The sequence below is a fragment of the Physeter macrocephalus genome, chromosome 8, assembly GCF_002837175.3.
Source record: "Physeter macrocephalus isolate SW-GA chromosome 8, ASM283717v5, whole genome shotgun sequence".
Lineage (NCBI taxonomy): Eukaryota > Metazoa > Chordata > Mammalia > Artiodactyla > Physeteridae > Physeter > Physeter macrocephalus.
Window position 1 is genome coordinate 136999689 of NC_041221.1, and position 22589 is coordinate 137022277.

Consider the following 22589-nt stretch of genomic DNA (forward strand, 5'->3'; position numbering starts at 1 on the left):
GAGTAAAATATGTCCTTCAAAATTCCAAGGTTTCTGCTAAATATTCAGAGAACAATGGATAGGAAATGGGATAGTCCAATTTTTTTAAGTCTTGCTTACACTCTAAAAGTTTATTTTTCCTTTTAGTTTTTTTCATCCTCCAGTCAAAGGGCATTTGCTCTGCTATATGGCCCGTGAAATTATCAAGTGGTCAAGATGTACTATAGAAGAAGTAGAGGGATGATTTGTCCCCTTTGTGATACTTCCTGACTAGCAAACGGAAAGCAGGTAGCTTAGGAATACTACTGGAATATCCAGGATAGCTTGGATTCTACTGTATGTTACAATTAAGCAATATGTAGATGTAATTAATTAAATGAACATAGCAATTTCTCCTTTTCATAGTTATAATGTATAATGCTTAACTATTTCCTTGACAATAAACTAAGACTTAAGGAAAGGTTGATCAGGTTAATGAGAAGAGAAAGTTCAAGTATTATCTAGGAGTGCAGTAACTGGTTAGGACTCTGGGTGCCGCTGTTCACCAGTCTGGGAGATAAAGGCACCGCGCGCGCGCGCGCGCACACACACACGCACACACACACACGCGCACACACACACACACACACACACACACACACAAAACACACCGAGGGGAAAAAAATTCTTAGAACCTCCATCACTGCCAGATTGAAAACAGACTCCCTGAGGCTGCCCAGATCCTACTTCAGGACCCCTTTCTGCTCTGAATTCTCCTGAAAATTCGGTTAATTTAGACTCAGAAGAGCAGAGAAACAATACTGTTGGTGCCAGACTGGGAGAAAACTACGAAGCAAGAGAGCAATGACGATTCGAGTGAAGGTGCTCGGCTGCCGCAGGCTGGTCTTGCTGTTCCTTTTTCTGGGGCTGTTGTTGGAAGCCCAGGCTGGGAAGATCCGCTACTCGGTGCCAGAAGAGACAGACAAAGATTTCTTTGTGGGCAACATTGCCAAAGACCTGGGACTACAACCCCAGGAGCTGGCGGAGCGGGGAGTCCGCATCGTCTCCAGAGGTAGGACTCAGCTTTTTGCTCTGAACCCGCGAAGCAGCAGCTTGGTCACCGCAGGCAGGATAGATCGGGAGGAGCTCTGCGCTCAGAGCCTGCAGTGTCTGGTGAGTTTTAACGTCTTGGTAGAGGATAAAATGAAGCTTTTCCCTGTTGAAGTGGAAATAATGGATATTAATGACAACACTCCCCAATTCCAGTTAGAGGAAGTAGAATTTAAAATGAATGAAATAACCACTCCAGGTACCAGGATCACTCTACCTTCTGGGCAAGACCTTGATGTGGGTATGAATTCGCTCCAGATGTACCAGCTCAGCTCCAACCCTCATTTCTCCCTGGATGTGCAACAGGGATCTGATGGGTCCCAACAGCCAGAGATGGTGCTGCAGAGTCCCCTAGATAGGGAAGAAGACGCTGTCCACCGCCTCCTCCTCACCGCTTTTGATGGGGGCAACCCAGTCCGTTCAGGAACCCTCCGAATTCGAGTTCAGGTGGTGGATGCAAATGACAACCCTCCAGCGTTTACTCAAGCACAGTACCACACGAGTGTCCCTGAGAACGTGCCGCTGGGCACTCGGCTGCTCACGGTAAAAGCCACGGACCCAGATGAGGGAGCCAATGGGGAAGTAACATATTTGTTTCATAATATAGACCACAAGGTGGCACAAATATTTCACTTGGATTCTTACACAGGAGAAATATCAAATAAAAAACCTCTGGATTTCGAAGAATACACAGTTTATCCAATGGAAATTCAAGCTCAGGATGGTTCAAGCCTCGTGGCCAGAGCTAAGGTGCTAGTCAAAGTTCTGGACATAAATGATAATGCCCCAGAGGTGACCATCACCTCTGTCACCACTGCAGTCCCAGAAAACTTTCCTCCTGGGGCCATAATTGCTCTTATCAGTGTGCATGACCAGGACTCCGGAGACAATGGTCACACTACGTGTTCCATTTCCGGAAATCTACCCTTTAAATTAGAAAAGTTAGATGATAATTATTACCGTTTAGTGACAGAAAGAACAATGGACAGAGAACTTACCTCCCAGTACAACATCACAGTAACAGCAGCAGATCAGGGAACTCCGACTCTATCTACCGAAACACACATTTCACTGCAAGTGACAGATATCAATGACAACTCCCCTGTCTTCCTCCAGGATTCCTACTCCACCTACATTCCAGAAAACAACCCCAGAGGTGCCGCCATTTTCTCCGTGACTGCCCACGATGCTGACAGCAATGAGAATGCACGAGTCACTTATTCCCTGGTGGAGGACACCATCCACGGGGTACCTCTATCCTCCTTTGTCTCCATCAACTCGGACACTGGAGTCCTGTATGCGTTGCGATCCTTCGACTATGAGCAGTTCCGGGACCTGCAACTAAGAGTGATGGCTCGTGACAGCGGGGACCCACCTCTCAGCAGCAACGTGTCACTGGCCATATTCGTGCTGGACCAGAATGACAACACACCTGAGATTCTGTACCCCGCCCTCCCCACTGAAGGTTCCACCGGTGTGGAGCTGGCACCTCCTTCCGCAGAGCCTGGATACCTGGTGACCAAGGTGGTGGCTGTGGACAGAGACTCGGGCCAGAACGCCTGGCTGTCCTACCGCCTGCTCAAGGCCAGCGAGCCAGCGCTTTTCTCGGTGGGTCTGCACACGGGCGAGGTGCGCACAGCGCGGGCTGTGATGGATAGAGACGCGCTCAAGCAGAGCCTGGTGGTGGCGGTCGAGGACCACGGCCAGCCCCCTCTCTCTGCCACAGTTACTCTCACAGTGGCGATGGCTGACAGCATCCCAGATGTGCTGGCCGACTTGGGCAGCATGGAACCCTCCGCCAACCTGGACAACTCCAGCCTCACGCTGTACCTGGTGGTGGCGGTGGCCGCGGTCTCCTGCGTCTTCCTCGCCTTTGTCATTGTGCTGCTGGCGCTCAGGCTGAGACACTGGCATAGGACGCGTCTGCTCCAGGCTTCAGGAGGAGGATTGGCGGGCGTGCCCGTCTCTCACTTTGTGGGCGTGGACGGGGTGCGGGCTTTCCTGCAGACCTATTCCCACGAGGTCTCGCTCACCGCGGACTCGCGGGGGAGTCACGTGACCTTCCCGCCGCCCAACTACGCAGACACGCTCATCAGCCAGGAGAGCCATGAGAAAAAGGATTTTCTATCAGCACCCCAGTTTTTACTTGAAGACAGAAAGCAAACATTTTCTCAGGTAAACTTTGTGTAGTAAATTTATCTAGGTAAAAATAATTCCTGAGTTTACTTACTTGCTTTCATTCTTTACTGCTAACAGTTCTCTATTTCCCATATATCATTATAGCTTTCTATTTACATATCCTGGGAAATCATTAAATGTTTATATCCGAGTACATTTATCATTGTTCTTTCATTGAAAAGGAGATTGTAATTAATCATAATGTAGGTGGTTGGGATAAAGAGTTGTGGAAAGAGCACTGCATTAGAAACAAGGAGATTTGGCTTCTAAAGTTTTCTTGCTTGCTTCTGGCCAAATAATTTTATTTTTCTGGCTTTACCATTCTCTTATCTAGCAAGGATTGGGTTTGACTAGAAAAGGTCCACCAATATTAACGTGCCTAATACTGTTTTCAAATATCCTTAAGTTATAAATATCTCCTAATTTATCCTTAAATTTAATGTAGATGTCATCTGTCGGGATGCTGTTTCATTTGGGGACATTTGAAAAGGTAAAGATTGTCTAAAGTAGTATTTTTAAGTTGTGTTAATATAAAATTATGGAAATCTAGGTAAGCTGCAAATTTAAACTTTCTTAGCCCTTTGTTTAGTCATTTATTTTGACATGTTTTATGCATGCTCAAGAATACATCAACTGTTTAAGTAACTTATGAAATTAAGTAATAAAATGAATGACAGAAAATTTTCTGTGCAACTTGAGAAATAGTTTGAAGCCTCGTGATTTGTATATTATGCCTGTAATGTAAACAACTAACAGAAATCAAGTATATATTCCATTTTAATGTGTGTACGCTCTTCACAAGAAATGCATCATAGGGCAGTAAATCTGTGCTTTGATATACTTACTCTGCTCCAATAAATTAAAGATACACGTATAAAATAAAAAAGAAAAAAGCAGAAGCATAGTCAGGCACAAATAAAAGATAGATAGCTAAATGGACCGAAGATGGGACAGAAAGTGGTGAGCCAGGCTAAAACTAAAGTGGGAATTTTAGTCTTGGACTTAGATGAGATTGTTCAAGCAGTGTAATAGGGACAAAAGGGCTTCGGGCTAAACAAGGGACCTGAGCCAGGCTTACTGCTTGAATCCAAAATAAGCAGTTAGGCCCCTTGGCTGGTTAAAAAGGGGGAAAATCACATATAAACATTACCTACCAGTTGCCATGGTCGTAACTTGTTGCAAGCTAAAGACCAAGGGAGTGAGGTGGACACAGATGCTGGCTTCAGAAAATGAACACTAAGTGTCTCAGACCTGAGCTGTGATATTCAGAATACCACTGCTGCATACCATTAAAGTGCCATTAAAATACCCAGTTATGGCCTGGGACCTGGAGAATTCTGGAACTTACTTTTGCTAATGAGAATTTCCTGCCAACAAATTATTATTTTTTAGGTAATCTTTATTTTCTCTGATGGCTTTAAAAAAATTCTCTCATTCTTGCTGTATGTCTAAGTGTGGATTTTTATTTTTATTTTCTGTTTATTACCAAGAGTATACTCTCAATACCATAAGTTGTTACAATTTAAAATTTTCTCAACTCTTATAATTTAAAACTTTGCTTCTGTGTGTATATAAATGACCTTTCAACCTATTGAAACACCAAGATTGCCAAGTTGGTTGATTTTTTAAATCCATCTATTCTGCTGACAAGATACATGCTTAAAATAAAATTATACTGAAATACTGAAGATAAAGATGTCGATGGATATGCACACACACCCTACACACAAGAAAGCAGTCATGTCAATTTAATATAACACCAAAGTAGTGTTTAAGGCAACAACATTAGTGGTTATTTTTTTAATGAACTGATCATACTTATAAAAAGAACAGACAACCAAAAAGTTATTAAAATCATGACCTCCTATCACCAAAAAATATAGCTTTGAAAATAATACAGATTATTTTCAAATCTGAAATTTGAAAGAGATTTTAACACAGTTCCATAAGAAATAATACATCACACAGTCAGAATATTACTAAGCACCCAGCATATTTGAATAACAGAATCTATAAGCTTGATCTGACAGATTTGTTGGGTATTTGTATACACAATAAATATAGAATAGCCAATTTTTACATGAACATATGGAAAATCTACAACAATTTACTACATAGTCATCACAAAAAAGGTAGAGCAAATTTCAAAGTACAAATAATATACATGCCTTATGTAGTTAAATCACAAAGTGGCTGGTGAGGAAAATAGGGAGGGATTAGTAAAAGGGTACAAACCTTCAGCTGTAAGAGGAATAAGGCCTTAGGACCTAATGTATAGTGTGAGACTACAGTTGACAACACTGTATTGTATAATAGAAATTTGCTAAGAGTAGAACCTGATGCTCTCACACACTCACAAAAAGGTAAATATGTGAGGCGATGGGCGTGTTAATTAGCTCAGTAGAGGAATCCTTTTACAATGTATACATATATCAAATCATCATGTTGTACACTTTAAATATCTTACAATTTTATTTTTCAATTATACCTCAATAAAGCTGGAAAAATCACAAAGCAAACATTTTAAAATAGTAAAAGGAAACAGAAAAGTTTGGACATTTAAATCTACACCCCTGAATTACTCTTGGATTTAAAAAATAACAATGAAATAAAAACTACAAAAATTAAAATATTACTTATTAAAAATTGCGGAATGCAGAGAAAAGAATATTTAGGGGTAAATCTGTAGACAACTATAAGAATTTCAAAAAGCAAATGATTTAAAACAAGTGAATTTAGCTTGCCACTCAAGAAACAAAGCAAGAAAGATATTAGCATAAATTTAAATAAAATAATAGGAAAAGTAACGAAAAGTATAAATTATTGAAATGCAAACAAGGAAGAATTATGATGATGAAGCAATAGAAGCCGACACCAGTGGGGAGAAAATGAAACTTCTGTCAAATCCAGTGCTGAGACTAATATCGGCTAGTCAGATGGCATGACTAAAATTCGTTTTAGAGATCTTAAAAGAAAACCCCAAATTGTGATTATAGAGAAAGACCTGGAAAAGAGAAAGGGAAGGAAAAGCAAGTAAGACTAGGAAAAAAATAAAACAGCTTAATACGAAGCAAGAAGCATGAGTGGGAAATAATATACAGAGTAAAACCAGATGTTGTCAAAGACAAAGAAACAGAAATCTTTAGAGAACTACAATAAGGGATGTCGAGCAGTTATTTAATGAGACTCCGAAAAGTATCAAAACAATGTTGAAGAAAAAGTTTTAAAAAACAAACTAGAGGCTCTACTAGAAAACATGGTGAGTTAATATCAATTGTTTCCAATAAATATTTCATCAGGGTTGTAAGAGGAATGGGTTAAAAATGAAAAAAGTTCAATGGGGAAGAAGCCAAAAGGCAAAAAAGACTGAAATGAGACCAGAAGTGTGCAATCTTGCTCAAGAATTTTGATTCAAAATCCTATCTACTATATATGTAATATTTATAGCTTACGACTAAATGGGGTTTATTACTTAGGGATGCAAGAATATTTCAATATAAGAAAATCTAATAATATAAAACTTCATATTAGGAGACTGAAGATAAAAAACCATATGTTCATTTCAATAGAGGCATAATAAAGGTCTTGAGAACATTCAACACATGATTAAAATCTTTTAGCAAACTGGAAATTTAAGGAAACGTCCTTAACCTGATAAAGAGTATCTATCAAAAACTTATAGAACTACCCAAAGCAATCTACAGATTCAGTGCAATCCCTATCAAAATCCCAATGCCTTTTTTTGTATAAATAGAAAAAAATCCATCCTAAAATTCATATGGAGTGTCAGGGGACCTCAAGCAGCCCTAACAATCTTGAAAAGAACGAGGAACAAACCACCTTCAGTGTCCTTAATGTTCGTGCTGCCTCTCACCTCCAAGAATTTGTACTAAGGTTCTAGAACACTACTCTAGCCTCTTTCTTGATCCAGTCATACCCTTTAGGATCCAGCTTCAATTTTGTCCTGGAAATGTCTTTCCTGACCCCCAAATCTAGGCTGGATACCTTCCTATGTATTCTCCCATTGCCTAGGGTTTCCAACGATCATAGCAGTTACCATACTCTATTAAAATACTCTGTTTACTTTACTGTGTCCTCCCTTATCCTGTAAGCTTCCTGAGAACAGGGACTGTGTTCATCAGGTGCACCATTTCTATCTCCAGCATCAATCAGGCAGTGTCAGGCCTTAATTGGGTAGTCACCCAATTAAATGTCCAAAAATTCAATAATTTAAATACAGGTTTGGGGGAAAGAATACAGGTTTTGAAGTTCAATACTAAGCCATTAAGCACAGAAATTTAAAATATATAACATTAGAATATAATGTAGCTAATGTTTTTAGATTAATCTTATTGACTCTGAATATAAAATAAGAGGTTGAAGATGTTTGGCATAAGGGCAGAGGCTTCCTTGATTAATGCCTACAGCGTTCAGTGATACTTTCCTTGCAACTACTATCAAGGTCACATTCATTCACACCATTCTGAAAAAAAGACTCCTGACTTGAAAGAGCTACTTCTACGGTATCTTAGAACTGTAAGATTCTTCAAAACAACTTGAAAGTCACAGGGGCAACAAATAATAACTTGGGTTTACCTGAAAGAGTGCAGAAATTACTTAGGCCTCTGGGCGTCGCTGTTGACCACCTAAGAAGTAAGCCTGTGAGACATCCCACTCCAACGTTGCGGCTTGCATAACACAAAGGGCTGGGCGTTTGGCCCGCAAGCTTCGGGACGGCAAAAAAATTAAGTCCAGCAGCCCACTACTTCTCTCCACAGTAACCTGGGTCCCGTGAATGCTGGTCACCTCAGACCCTGAGGAATAAAGATTGGAATCCCGCCCTGGATGCTGGAAGTTGCCTGGGAGAAAAGACTGCAGCTCAAGAAATGGCGGCTCTGCTAAAGTTGCCAAACCGCGGAAGGCTTGTCCTGCTGTGCCTTTTTTTGGCGACCCTGTGGGAGGCTGGAGCTGGGCAGATGCGTTATTCTGTGCCAGAAGAGATCGAAAAGGGCTCATTCGTGGGCAACATCGCTAAGGACTTGGGGCTGGAGCCTCAGGAGTTGGCGGAGCGCGGAATCCGTATCGTCTCCAGAGGTAGGACGCAGCTCTTTGCTCTGAACCCGCGAAGCGGCAGCTTGGTCACCGCAGGCAGGATAGACCGGGAGGAGCTCTGCGCTCAGAGCGCGCGGTGTCTGGTGAGTTTCAACATACTCCGGGAAGATAAATTGAGTATTTATTCAGTAGAGGTGGAAATAACAGATATTAACGATAATGCCCCTCGCTTTGTAGTAGAGGAACTGGAGCTAAAAATCAGTGAAATGACTACGCCAGGATTCCGGATCCCTCTGAAGAGCTCGCATGATGCAGACGTCGGAGAGAACACCCTCCAAAGGTACGAACTTAATTCAAATGACCACTTCTCCCTGGACGTACGAAGCGGAAAAGATGGTAATAAGTATCCGGAGCTGGTGCTGGAACGCGCCCTTGACCGTGAGGAAGAGGCCGTTCACCATCTCGTTCTTGTGGCTTTGGATGGGGGCGATCCTGTCAGATCTGGCACCTCCCGCATCCGCGTGATGGTCCTGGATGCGAACGACAACGCGCCTGTTTTTACACAAACCGAGTACCGTGTAAATGTACCAGAGAATACGCCCGTAGGCACCCGGATACTCACAGTGACCGCCACTGATGCAGATGAGGGATACAACGCTCAAGTGGCATATTTTCTGGAGAAAAATCCTGGAGAAGCCTCAGAGGCATTTGAGCTTAAGTCATCATCTGGAGAAATAACGATCACAAAAAGCCTAGATTATGAGGATGCCAAATTCCATGAAATTGATATTGAAGCTCAGGATGGTCCAGGCCTTCTGACCAGAACAAAGGTCATTGTCACTGTTCTCGACGTAAATGACAATCCCCCAGAATTTTACATGACGTCTGCTACCAGCTCGGTTCCTGAAGACTCTCCTCCGGGAACCATAATTGCACTTTTCAATGTACATGACAGAGACTCTGGGCAGAATGCATTTATCACATGTTCACTCCCGGAGAACCTTCCTTTCAAATTAGAAAGGTCAGTGGACAATTACCACCGACTGGTTACAACCAGAGTCCTTGACAGGGAACAGTTTTCCTTATACAACATCACTGTGATCGCTAAAGATGGAGGGAACCCATCTCTGTCCACAGATGCTCACATTTTGCTTCAGGTGGCAGACATCAACGACAACCCTCCGACCTTTCCCCACACATCCTATTCTGCCTACATTCCAGAAAACAACCCCAGAGGTGCCTCCATCTTTTCCATGATGGCCCATGACCCTGACAGTGATGACAACGCCCATGTAACCTATAACTTGGCTGAGGACATCATTCAGGGGGCACCTCTGTCCTCCTACATCTCCATCAACTCTGACACTGGCATCCTCTACGCATTGCGTTCCTTTGACTATGAGCAGTTTCATGAACTGCAGCTGTGGGTGACAGCGCAGGATGGCGGGAACCCACCACTCAGCAGCAACGTGTCTCTGAGCATATTCGTGCTGGACCAGAATGACAACGTGCCGGAAATTCTGTACCCCGCCCTCCCTACCGACGGTTCCATGGGTGTAGAGCTGGCACCTCGCTCCGCAGAGCCCGGCTACCTGGTGACCAAGGTGGTGGCTGTGGACAGAGACTCGGGCCAGAACGCCTGGCTGTCCTACCGCCTGCTCAAGGCCAGCGAGCCAGGACTCTTCGCGGTGGGGCTGCACACGGGCGAGGTGCGCACAGCGCGGGTCCTGCTGGACAGAGACACACTCAAGCAGAGCCTGGTGGTGGCGGTCCAGGACCACGGCCAGCCCCCTCTTTCGGCCACGGTCACGCTCACCGTGGCAGTGGCGGACAGCATCCCCGAGGCCCTGGCCGACTTGGGCAGCATCAGGACCTCTGCCAACCCCGACGACTCAGGCCTCACGCTGTACCTGGTGGTGGCGGTGGCCGCGGTGTCCTGCGTCTTCCTCGCCTTTGTCATTGTGCTGCTGGCGCTCAGGCTGAGGCGGTGGCACACGTCGCGTCTGCTCCAGGCTTCAGGAGGCGGGTTAGCGGGTGTGCCCACGTCTCACTTTGTGGGCGTGGACGGGGTGCGGGCTTTCCTGCAGACCTATTCGCACGAGGCCTGGCTCACCGCGGACTCGCGTGGGAGTCACGTGATCTTTCCGCAGCCCAACTACGCGGACACGCTCATCAGCCAGGAGAGCTGTGAGAAAAAGGATTTTCTTTCAGAACCTCAACTTATACCTGAAGACAAAGAAGAAACTTTTTCTCAGGTAAACTCTCTTCGCAATATACCTGTGAGCTACTTTGCTAAAAGAAATAAATTTACCTAATTGCTTTGCTGTCTCCACAGTTTACCATACCTTTTCTATTTCCCATATTTCTTTTTTTTAAATTTTTTAAAAATTAATTAATTTATTTATTTTTGCTGTGTTGGGTCTTCGTTTCTCTGCGAGGGCTTTCTCTAGCTGCGGCGAGCGGGGACCACTCTTCATCGCAGTGCGCGGGCCTCTCACTGTCGCGGCCTCTCTTGTTGCGGAGCACAGGCTCCAGACGCGCAGGCTCCAGACGCACAGGCTCAATAGTTGTGGCTCACGGGCCCAGTTGCTCCGCGGCATGTGGGATCTTCCCAGACCAGGGCTCGAACCCGTGTCCCCCTCATTGGCAGGCAGATTCTCAATCACTGCGCCACCAGGGAAGCCCCTAGTTCCCATATTTCTTTGCGGATATATTCAATTTTTAGGAAATCAGTCCTGGTGAATTATTTATTTCTAGTTCTAAGTGTTCACACAGTGTAAACAGGAAGAGGAGCTAGAATCATTGCGTCATGAGTATAAATCAGGCGTTAGTAAGTGAAGGTGATATTTAGGTTATCAAAAGAGCACTGCCTGAGGAACTGGCATGTCTGGCTTCTCATACTTCTTTCTCGTCCCTGAGGAAACCATCTCATGCACCTGGATCAACAATTCTTTCTTTCTTAGAAATATAAATGTTGATTTTTATGTTTCCCCAGATGCCTCCCTCCTTTAAAATTTAAGGCTTTTATGTTTATTTATATTTGTTTATGAATAATGAAGTACTTTAGTTGGTTGTTTTCTTCTCACTCAGTCTTAATATTTTTCCTTCAGTTTGGCAGTGAGATTCTTCCTTTTTCTTGATTTGCATAATCTTCCCTGTTAAAAGATGCAAATTACAAATATATATGCTTCACCGTGTTTCAGGAGGGTATGTTATGGAATCTCTGTTTAGTTAAAAATCTCATTAGCCTCTAAAGTAGCTCTGTGTTCCTTTAAGAAGTGATTGAGTTATAATTTGCTCTATAATACATGGTTTGTATAACAGTGAAGATGTTTCTGTTCCTTGTTACTTTTTTTTAAAAAATAAATTTATTTATTTATTTATTTTTGGCTACGTTGGGTCTTCGTTGCTGCACGCGGGCTTTCTCTAGTTGCGGCAAGCAGGGGCTACTCTTCATTGTGGTGCGTGGGCTTCTCATTGCGGTGGCTTCACTTGTGGAGCATGGGCTCTAGGTGCACGGGCTTCAGTAGTTGTGGCTTGCGGGCTCTAGAGCGCAGCCTCAGTAGTTGTGGCACATGGGCTTAGTTGCTCCGTGGCATGTGGAATCTTTCCAGACCAGGGCTCGAACCATGTCCCCTGCATTGGCAGGCGTATTCTTAACCACTGTGCCGGCAGGGATGTGCCCCCCGTTACTTTTATTTTTTTCTCATATGTGCAAACCACATTGCCTTTATATCTTTAAAAATAATATATATCCTCAAGGGATTCAGAGACCATATCAAATTATTGCCCCTAAAGATTCTCCTTTTACATTTCTCTTCTCAAAGTTTCCTACTCACAGCAGCTGTTAAAAATGTTTCCAATTCCTCAACCAACATAAGTCCCCCTTACAACCAAGTTTTCCCTCCCCATTCCTCTTCCCATGTTGGCTTTTAATATGTTAGTTATATATTTAATAACAGAGAACAAAAAATATACTAATATTATATATAAATGGGATCATCTTTTATTTGGAAATAATCATGTACTAAGTCATGTATATAATGGTATTGTCATTCTTTAAGGTGCTGTGATTCTTTATTGTTTAAGGGCGTTGGAGGGAGAATTGATCTGAAGCAATGCCTTCCATTGTCTTACTACTGTTACATAATATTCTTTGAGATAAAGTTGGAACTCACTGTGGAATAATATGTCATAACATTTTGCAGGTAAATAAAGTATGAACTGAGGAAAATTGAATACAAAGTTCCTTTTAGTGCTTATAGTAACTCTTCCTGAATATAAATGCCTTATACATAGGTATATAATGCATCATGATTGAAGTGACAAATGAATTCCTATTTCTGTGCTTGGAGAGGAAAACAAATACAGGAAAAGGGTTTCTGGCATATAAAACAAAACTTTATCTCTACTAGTTTCAGTTTTTCAGTCCTTAAAAACATCTTCATACTCTAGATTTAGGCAAAGTGGACTACTTTCAGTACCCTGAAGTTCTGTGGTTTCTCTCTCACATCTAGGCATTCCCATGCTCTCCTCTCTCACATCCAGGCCTTATCCCTGATCCACTCCTCTCATGTTTCTTGGGGAAGCCTTTGCTAACCTCCAAGACCAGGTTGGAGGCCCTCCCATTGCCCTTGGCTTCTCCCATTATGGTAGTTATCTCAATGCACTGTAATTCCTTGTTTGCTTTTATATCCTTATAACTCTGTGAAGGAAGTGGCTGTGTTCATATCGTTCACCTTAAATCCCCAGGTTTTGTCGTACACTTAATTATATGTGTGTTTAATGAATGGGTTAAATGGAAAATATTGAAACTAAGATGTCAGGCTATCAACGACAAATTTCAAGAGGCATGCCCTATAAATATGGCTGATATTTCTGTGAGGTTCTTAAACTTTGTCTGAACATTTCAAAACAGTAACTTCAGCATGTTTGAGGCAATATTAGTGATCTTAAGATTAGCTCATGGATTCCCAAGGAAGATAACTTGAAGTCACATCCTTTAACATATAGCAATTCAGTTATGTGAAATAAAAACTGATCCCATTACCTTTGATAAAAAGAATTTCAGGTGCTGAGAAACAGAAAGTCTGGCTTGGGTATGACTAAGAGGGTGCAGTAAACGGTTATGCCTCTGAGCGTCGCTGTTCACCACTCAAGGAGGAAAACGCCACTGAAGAGCTAATCCATTTCCTTGTTTCCAAAGAGCAAAGAACCAGCAAATCACCCTTACAAGATCCGAGGCTGCTCCAAAGCTCACCCTTTCAGTCAGCCAGCTCCGTAACCTATAAATTAGGCCCACGAAAGGGTTAGTTCCTTGAGAAAATAAGACTGAAGTCCGTCGTGAGAAATTGGTACCCAATTCAGAGAAAATAATTCACCAAAAAGGAAATGACCAATTACCTGAGATTCAGAAATGGCGGAGGACTGGCCCTGCTGTACGCACTTCTGGGGACGCTGTGCAAGACCGGATGCGGGCAGATCCGCTATTCGGTGCCAGAGGAGCTGGAGAAAGGCTCTTTCGTGGGCAACATCGCCAAGGACCTGGGGCTGGAGCCCCAGGAGCTGGCGGAGCGGGGCGTCCGCATCGTCTCCAGAGGTAAGATGCAGCTCTTTGCTCTGAACCCGCGAAGCGGCAGCTTGGTCACCGCAGGCAGGATAGACCGGGAGGAGCTCTGCGCTCAGAGCGCGCGGTGTCTGGTGAGTTTTAACATCCTGGTTGAAGACAAATTGAAAATTTTTGAAGTAGAAATAGAAATTAAAGACATTAATGACAATGCTCCTGATTTTCTAACAGAGGAATTGGAAATAAAAATTGGTGAACTAACGGTTCCTGGAACTCGATTTCCACTTAAGACTGCATTTGACCCAGATGCGGGCATGAATTCTCTGCTGAACTATCAGCTCAGCCCCAATGACCACTTCTCCTTGGCTGTGAAGAGTGTTTCTGATGGGGCCAAGTACCCAGAGCTGGTGCTGCAGCGGGCTCTTGACCGTGAGGAAAAGAAAGTTCACCAGCTTGTCCTAATTGCTTCTGATGGTGGAGACCCTGTTCATTCTAGCAACTTGTGCATCCAAGTGATAGTGCTGGATGCAAATGACAATCCACCAGTATTTACTCAGCCTGAGTATCGAGTAAGTGTTCAGGAGAACTTGCCGGTAGGCACCTGGCTGCTCACGGTGAATGCCACTGACCCTGATGAGGGATTTAATGCTCAAGTATCCTATGTACTAGATAAAATGCCTGGGAGAATCGCTCAGATTTTTAATCTCAACTCAGTGACTGGGGATTTATCAATATCACAAAGCCTAGATTATGAGGATGCTACTTTCTATGAAATTAAAATTGAAGCACAAGATGGACTAGGTCTCCTTTCAAGAGCTAAGATTCTGGTCACAGTTCTGGATGTGAATGACAATGCCCCGGAAATTACTATTACTTCTCTCACAGGATCAGTCCCAGAAGAGGCTACTGCTGGGAGGGAAATTGCCCTTATCAACGTGCATGATCGGGATTCTGGGCAAAATGGGCAAGTCACAGTTTTTGTTCTGGGAAATATGCCATTTAATTTAGAAGAATCAATAAACCGATATTACCGCTTAGTGACAGCCAGATGCCTGGACCGTGAACAGGTGTCCGAATATAACATCACTCTGAGAGCTACAGATGGGGGAAGTCCGCCGCTGTCCACAGACACACACATCACGCTGCATGTGGCGGACATCAATGACAACCCACCTGCTTTCACTCATGCCTCCTATTCTGCCTACATTCCTGAAAACAACCCCAGGGGAGCCTCCATCTTCTCTATGACCGCCCAGGACCCTGACAGCATTGAGAACGCCCACATCACCTATGCACTGACTGAGGATGCCTTCCAGGGGGCTCCTCTCTCCAACTACATCTCCATAAACTCGGACACCGGAGTCCTGTATGCCTTGCGCTCCTTCGACTATGAGCAGGTTAGAAACCTGGAACTATTGGTGACAGCCACTGACAGTGGGAACCCTCCACTCAGCAGCAACGTGTCTCTAAGCATATTCGTGCTGGACCAGAATGACAATGCACCTGAAATCCTATACCCCACCCTCCCCACCGATGGTTCCACGGGTGTAGAGCTGGCACCCCGTTCTGCAGAGTCTGGCTACCTGGTGACCAAGGTGGTGGCTGTGGACAGAGACTCGGGCCAGAACGCCTGGCTGTCCTACCGCCTGCTCAAGGCCAGCGAGCCGGGACTCTTCGCGGTGGGGTTGCACACCGGTGAGGTGCGCACAGCGCGGGCCCTGCTGGACAGAGATGCACTCAAGCAGAGCCTGGTGGTGGCGGTCCAGGACCGCGGCCAGCCCCCTCTCTCCGCCACAGTCACTCTCACAGTGGCTGTGGCTGACAGCATCCCAGACGTCCTGGCCGAATTGGGAAGCCTCAAGCCCTCAGCAGACCCTGACGACTCAGGCCTCACACTGTACCTGGTGGTGGCAGTGGCCGCTGTGTCCTGCGTCTTCCTGGCCTTTGTCGTCGTGCTGCTGGCGCTCAGACTGCGGCGCTGGCACAGATCGCATGTGCTGCAAGCTTCGGGAGGTGTACCAGCGGGCGTACCCGCCTCTCATTTTGTGGGCGTGGACGGGGTGCGGGCTTTCCTGCAGGCTTATTCCCACGAGGCCTGGCTCACCGCGGACTCGCGGGGGAGTCACGTGGTCTTCCCGCAGCCCAACTACGCGGACACGCTCGTCAGCCAGGAGAGCTGTGAGAAAAGCGAGCCTCTCCTGATATCTCAAGATTTACTTGAAATGAAAGGAGATCCCAAGCAACTTCAGGTGAGCTTATTTCTTTTTGAACATTATAAAGAACAGTTATGCCAGTGTGGTTATTATAAAGCTTTAACACACATTTATTTGAAAATAAAGCAATGTGGTCGTCATTGATTCTTTAAATATATGCTCCTCTCTTCTTCTGGGATTGTGATGGGGCTGCACTTCCTTATCTGGTATGGCTGAGTGGGCCTAGTAAATCGTTCTGACCAATACATTGTAAATGGAAGTATGTGAATCTCTTCCCAAACGAAGTTCTAGTTGCCATTGTAAGAATTACCAGATTTCTAAGTTACTCTTTGAAATTGTGACTGTGCCTTCTATCTGGGTCCTTGAATAACTACAGTGACAGAAGAGCCCTGTGGTTGACTCAATTTGTGGGCGTGGACGGGGTGCGGGCTTTCCTGCAGGCTTATTCCCACGAGGCCTGGCTCACCGCGGACTCGCGGGGGAGTCACGTGATCTTCCCGCAGCCCAACTACGCGGACACGCTCGTCAGCCAGGAGAGCTGTGAGAAAAGCGAGCCTCTCCTGATATCTCAAGATTTACTTGAAATGAAAGGAGATCCCAAGCAACTTCAGGTGAGCTTATTTCTTTTTGAACATTATAAAGAACAGTTATGCCAGTGTGGTTATTATAAAGCTTTAACACACATTTATTTGAAAATAAAGCAATGTGGTCGTCATTGATTCTTTAAATATATGCTCCTCTCTTCTTCTGGGATTGTGATGGGGCTGCACTTCCTTATCTGGTATGGCTGAGTGGGCCTAGTAAATCGTTCTGACCAATACATTGTAAATGGAAGTATGTGAATCTCTTCCCAAACGAAGTTCTAGTTGCCATTGTAAGAATTACCAGATTTCTAAGTTACTCTTTGAAATTGTGACTGTGCCTTCTATCTGGGTCCTTGAATAACTACAGTGACAGAAGAGCCCTGTGGTTGACTCAACACTGATCTGTATACCTGCGATAAGTAGACTTTTTTCATTTTAAATCACTGTGATGAAGTTTGTCACTCCAACCTACCTAATCTATCCTGGTAAACAGGCATATATATATATATATATATATATATATATACATATATATAATATATGTATGTATATATAATATATATAAACACACATATATATGGTATTTTAGGCTATAATATTATGATGCTTAACTCCTTCCAAGACAGACCAAACTCATTTCATCCTGATGACATAAAAATGATAGGGTAAAAAACATAGACGTTGGTCAAATTCTTTTACCTGGCATGTAGTCCCTACTTTGTATACTTAAAGTGTGTGTGTGTGTGTGTGTGTGTGTGTATCCATATGGATTTCAGCCTTTTCTCTGAAGATGGGAAGCTCAATTACCTAAACTGTTATGAGCCTTGGAGTGGCAGGTCTTGTCCTTTGGGAAGGATTTTTAAATGTAAGGAGATATGTCTTAACCTCTATGAGAGGTTTCCAGACCATCCACTTCAACAATGGAATAGGAGTCCTACAACTTTCTTGGGCTAGAAATTGTTGGCCCATTTTGAAATTTATGAAATTATTTTCACCCGTAAAATCGCACCAGAGAGTCATCCAAAATTAGGCCAAACTAGATTTCATTAGGTCTCAAACAAAGGAATACAGTTCTCCATCAGTGTGTTAGGAAGAGGTACAGTCAAAAGTGTGAGACAAAAGGGCCTGAACAAAATAACTGAAAGCAGAAAAGTGTATATTCTCACTCAAGCCTGCAAATGCATCACAGCAAAAAGGCACATTACCTTTGGAATATTTTTTAGGAAAAATCTTTACAATATTAATATACCTTTCCTTGTAATGAGAAAATAATTAAATGGCTAGGGTCAGGGGAACTTTATATGTTCAAAGAGAATTTTCTAAGAATTTCATATAAAACATAGCCTAGGTGGCTCAGTCGTTAAGAATCCGCCTGCCAATGCAGGGGACACGGGTTCGAGCCCTGGTCCGGGAAGATCCCACATGCCGCGGAGCAACTAAGCCTGGCGCCACAACTACTGAGCCCGCACTCTAGAGCCCGTGCTCCGCAATGAGAAGCCCGCGCACCGCGGCGAAGAGTAGCCCACACTCTCTGAAACTAGAGAAAGCCCGCGCACAGCAATGAAGACCCAATGCATCCAAAAATAAATAAATAAAATAAATAATTTTTTTAAAAAAGCATAGCCTACATATACCCTGGGAAAATGCACAGAGTACAAAGGCATCTGCTTGTATGGATTATAAGCAGTCTCAGACATCCCATTTTAACTAAAAAGGAATTTTAAAGGATAGGCAAGACTTCATTACAATAAAATGGGAGGCGGGTTTATAATAAAAGGAACAGAAAGTATAAAGGCATGAAGTAGGGAAAACAAGGGAAAGGATGTCTTCAGAAAACAGATAATAATCTGTCTTGACTGGAATGTAAGAGGGGTATGGATTAGCACTGCAAAATAACAGAATAAATTGTTGAGTTTGTATTTAATTTGGTAGTGCATTTGAAATAAAGATGTTTGTTTTAGTACCCAAGACTGGTTCAAGGATTACAGGTAATTTTCAAAATGGAGTGTCTAAGAACTCTCAATTCCTCTCCAAGATTTACCAGTAGTCAAATAAAACTCATTACACTTATTAATGTTATAAATTTACTGGAGCTGAGAATTGGCATTAAGGAGTATTTGTGTATACAGTCATATAGTAAAGAAGCACTGATTTCAAAGAAATAAATAAGCTTACACAAGATTCAGTTTTATAAAAGCATGTGTGTGCTCAAATACTAGATTGGTCTCTTTAACAAAATATCAGTCTCCTCTGTACTTAATGGGAAGATTATCTATGTTTTAAAATGATGAGCAATATATTACAATAAGTCTAGGGCTTTGACTCACTCCTTTTTTTGCAAAGATTAGACCTTTTTATCCACTAGCAGTAACCTAATTGGTTACATCCATACCAGTCATACCAGTGTTTATAAATACAGTGGAATCACTGAAGATATTTTTGCCCCCAAAACTGAAAAAAAAGCTATATGCCTTATGAAAAATATTTAATGAAGAAAGAAGAATAAAATGATGGCAACACTTCAAAGATTATGAAAAGCTAGAAAATATCAGATTTAAAGGGAAAATTTGAATAGTTTGTTCTTTCCAACAAATAAAAAGACAAGGGCTTCCCTGGTGGCGCAGTGGTTGAGAGTCCGCCTGCCGATGCAGGGGACATGGGTTCGTGCCCCGGTCCGGGAAGATCCCACATACCGTGGAGCGGCTGGGCCCGTGAGCCTGCACGTCCGGAGCCTGTGCTCCGCAACGGGAGAGGCCACAACAGCGAGAGGCCCGCGTACCGCAAAAAAAAAAAAAAAAAAAAAAAAAAAAAAAGATATATAGGTTCAAGAGCTTACAGTTTGAGGAATAAATAGTTGGGCAATATGCAGTTTTCTCAGACAACCTCCGGGTGCCACTGTTGACCAAAGGGAACATAAGGGTTCTCAGTTCTGCAGGAGTGATGGGCAGAGTGTTTTCCTGCTTTGTCCTGTGCACATCAGAACGCAAACGCATCTCCTGTGCAACCTCAAGTGCCTAACAAATAAGTCCTACCCTCAAATCACAAAAGTCCAGGGAACTGTCATTGATTTTTTTAAACATCCCAGAGACATCTTGAAGAGCAGCTTCCCAGAGAGTTCAAGAAATGCTTAGGAGCTCCAGAAAAGCTGAAACAATGAAAAGTCAGGTACTGCTTCTCTTCCTGCTGTCTTTGTTGTGGAGGGCAATCTCCCAGGAGATCCAGTACTCGATTTCAGAGGAGCTAGCCAAGGGCTCGAGGGTGGGGAACCTGGCCAAGGATCTGAGGCTCAATGTCCAGGAGTTGCCAGCTCGAAAACTGCAGATTAGTGCAGAGGAGTTTTTCAGTGTGAGTTCAGAGAATGGGGATTTGCTAGTGAGCGGTAGGATAGATCGAGAGAAGATTTGCAGGAGGAAATCTGAGTGTGCACTAGAATTTGAAACGGTCGCTGAAAACCCAATGACTATTCTCCATGTGAGTGTTGCAATTCAAGATATTAACGACAATGCACCAAGTTTCATTGCAAACGGCATTGACTTGGAAATCTGCGAGTCAGCCTTACCAGGGGTAAAATTCCCTCTGGATTCTGCACAAGATGCAGATGTAGAAAGTAACTCACTGAAGATATATTCCATCAGCCACGATGAGCACTTCTCTCTGTCAACAAAGGAAAGTCCCGATGGAAGTAAATACCCAGAATTACTGCTGGAAAAATCTCTGGACAAAGAACAGCAGAGCTCCCACCACTTAATCCTGACTGCCATGGATGATGGGGACCCTCCTCTAAGCGGCACTACCCAGATCCGCATACAGGTCATCGATGCCAACGATAATGCTCCGGTGTTCAGCCAGGACACTTACAGGGTTAGCCTCCAAGGAAATGTGCCCCGGGGAACCTCCGTGCTGCAGGTGATGGCTACTGACCAGGACAAGGGCATTAATGCAGAAATCACCTATGCCTTCCTCAGTTCCTCAACAAGTACCAGCCTCCTCTTCATTCTCTATCCAAATTCTGGTGACATCACAACCAATGGTACATTAGACTTTGAAGAGACAAGTAGGTATACGTTGGGTGTAGAAGCTAAGGATGGAGGGGTACACAAAGCTCACTGTAATGTTCAGATTGGAATTGTTGATGAGAATGACAATGCTCCAGAGGTGACATTAATGTCCTTCTCTAGCCAGATTCCCGAGGGCTCAGACCTTGGAACCGTAATAGCCCTCATTAAAGTGCGAGAGCAGTATTCTGGAAAAAATGGTCTGGTGACATGTTATATTCAGGAAGGAGTTCCCTTCAAATTAGAATCCACCTCCAAGAATTATTACAAGCTAGTGATTGACGGTGCCCTAGACCGAGAGCAGAGGGCAGAGTACAATGTCACCATCACAGCCACCGACAAGGGCAAGACTCCCCTCTCCTCCAGTACAAGCATCACCCTACACATCCGCGATGTCAACGACAACGCTCCAGTTTTCCACCAGGCCTCCTACGTGGCAGAAAACAACCCGCCCGGCGCCTCCATCGCCCAAGTTAGCGCTTCAGATCCATACTTGGAGCCCAACGGGCACGTCTCCTACTCCATCGTGGCCAGCGACCTGGAGCCGTGCGCGCTGTCGTCCTACGTGTCCGTGAGCGCACAGAGCGGCGTGGTGTTCGCGCAGCGCGCCTTCGACCACGAGCAGCTGCGCGCCTTCGAGCTGACGCTGCAGGCCCGCGACCACGGCTCGCCCGCGCTCAGCGCCAACGTGAGCCTGCGCGTGCTGGTGGGCGACCGCAACGACAACGCGCCCAGGGTGCTGTACCCGGCGCTGGGGCCCGACGGCTCGGCGCTCTTCGACACGGTGCCGCGCGCCGCGCAGCCCGGCTACCTGGTCACCAAGGTGGTGGCGGTGGACGCCGACTCTGGACACAACGCCTGGCTGTCCTACCACGTGCTGCAGGCCAGCGAGCCCGGACTCTTCAGCGTGGGGCTGCGCACGGGCGAGGTGCGCACGGCGCGGGCCCTGGGCGACAGGGACGCGGCCCGCCAGCGCCTGCTGGTTGCTGTGCGCGATGGGGGACAGCCGCCCCTCTCGGCCACCGCCACGCTGCTCCTGGTTTTCGCGGACAGCCTGCAGGAGGCGCTGCCGGACCTCAGTGACCACCCTGAGCCCACTGACCCCCAGGCTGAGCTGCAGTTTTACCTGGTGGTGGCCTTGGCCTTGATCTCGGTGCTCTTCCTCCTGGCAGTGATTCTGGCGGTCGCCCTCCACCTTCGACGGTCCTCCAGCCCCGCTGCCTGGGGCTGCTTTAAGCCTGGTCTGAGTTCCAAGTCTGGACGGAGGGTTCCCCCCAACTACAGTGAGGGAACATTGCCCTATTCCTACAATCTGTGTGTTGCCTCACATTCAATTGTGCGATTTAAATTGTGAAATTTAACTTTCACAACGTGACCCCGGAAACAGCTACCCGTCCGGATCTCCTAGGTGAAGATCCTTCTATGGGTATATGTGCCAGTAATGAAGACCCCCAAATCTCTTATGATTCCTCTTTTTCCCATCACGTGAGTTTTTGCAGACTTACTTAAATTTTATTATTGTATTTTATTCTCGGTAGTGCATCATTATCTTTGGTCCTTGTTCATTGTTCTAGTGGTGGTAGTGGGAGAGGAAGTACATTGGATGCATGGAGATTGGTCCCTTGATTGCTCAGGAGTCTTGGCAGTTACCTAATTACTACTCAATTTGTACTCTTGGCATTTCTATATGGTCAACAAATCCTGCTAAAGATAGCTTTTTCTTGGATGTCACCACCCTTAGTAATAGCACTGCCCTTACTTAGTTGATGTGTAATACTCCTTTTTTTCAAGATTGTAAATGTATTGACAGTTCTTTCTGCCTAAGTTAATGTTCAACTTCATCAAATACATTCTAGTTGTTTATCTTTTTTTC

At 44.6% G+C, this 22589-nt stretch overlaps 5 protein-coding genes across 6 annotated transcripts in view; all 5 read left to right on the top strand.

Moving 5' to 3' along the window:
• Positions 1 to 740: 740 nt before the first annotated feature.
• On the top strand, positions 741 to 3795 carry LOC102981698 (protocadherin gamma-A1). 2 transcript variants are annotated; one of them, XM_028493319.2, is made up of 3 exons: positions 741 to 1818; positions 2185 to 3243; positions 3692 to 3795. In XM_028493319.2, exons 1-3 carry the CDS (start codon positions 823 to 825, stop codon positions 3749 to 3751), a joined length of 2115 nt encoding a protein of 704 aa, XP_028349120.1. In that variant the 5' UTR covers positions 741 to 822; the 3' UTR covers positions 3752 to 3795. The 2 variants fall into 2 exon arrangements, with proteins under 2 accessions (XP_028349120.1, XP_023977755.2); XM_024121987.3 differs by having other exon boundaries at positions 741 to 3243.
• Positions 3796 to 8035: 4240 nt separating this feature from the next.
• Positions 8036 to 10651, top strand: LOC102981987 (protocadherin gamma-A2). The gene has a single exon (XM_007130996.4). It carries the CDS (start codon positions 8133 to 8135, stop codon positions 10611 to 10613), a length of 2481 nt encoding a protein of 826 aa, XP_007131058.2. The 5' UTR covers positions 8036 to 8132; the 3' UTR covers positions 10614 to 10651.
• A 2895-nt stretch (positions 10652 to 13546) lies between these two features.
• LOC102982274 (protocadherin gamma-A3) lies at positions 13547 to 16755 on the top strand. The gene is made up of 2 exons (XM_024124005.2): positions 13547 to 16117; positions 16694 to 16755. Exons 1-2 carry the CDS (start codon positions 13690 to 13692, stop codon positions 16753 to 16755), a joined length of 2490 nt encoding a protein of 829 aa, XP_023979773.1. The 5' UTR covers positions 13547 to 13689.
• LOC102983402 (protocadherin gamma-C4) overlaps positions 16548 to 22589 on the top strand; it is a 169933-nt gene continuing 163891 nt past the window's right edge. The window contains exon 1 of the mRNA XM_055086808.1: positions 16548 to 16688. Within this exon, the coding sequence (XP_054942783.1) occupies positions 16662 to 16688 (27 nt within the window). The 5' untranslated portion in view covers positions 16548 to 16661. The remainder of the gene's footprint in view (positions 16689 to 22589) is intronic.
• On the top strand, positions 19371 to 22225 carry LOC102985664 (protocadherin gamma-B1). The gene is given in 2 exon segments (XM_007131001.4): positions 19371 to 22055; positions 22058 to 22225. Coding segments are annotated over 2 exon segments (2439 nt in total). The 5' UTR covers positions 19371 to 19784.

What these genes read in the sequence shown, in the direction of transcription:
- LOC102981987 (XM_007130996.4), top strand. Translation starts at nt 8,133, where the DNA reads ATGGCGGCTCTGCTAAAGTTGCCAAACCGCGGAAGGCTTGTCCTGCTG.
- LOC102982274 (XM_024124005.2), top strand. Translation starts at nt 13,690, where the DNA reads ATGACCAATTACCTGAGATTCAGAAATGGCGGAGGACTGGCCCTGCTG. An exon ending in TCCCAAGCAACTTCAGGTGA is followed by an intron (nt 16,118 to 16,693) that starts GCTTATTTCTTT and finishes ACTTCAGGTGAG; the next exon opens with CTTATTTCTTTTTGAACATT.
- LOC102981698 (XM_024121987.3), top strand. Translation starts at nt 823, where the DNA reads ATGACGATTCGAGTGAAGGTGCTCGGCTGCCGCAGGCTGGTCTTGCTG. An exon ending in GAAAGCAAACATTTTCTCAG is followed by an intron (nt 3,244 to 3,691) that starts GTAAACTTTGTG and finishes AATTTAATGTAG; the next exon opens with ATGTCATCTGTCGGGATGCT.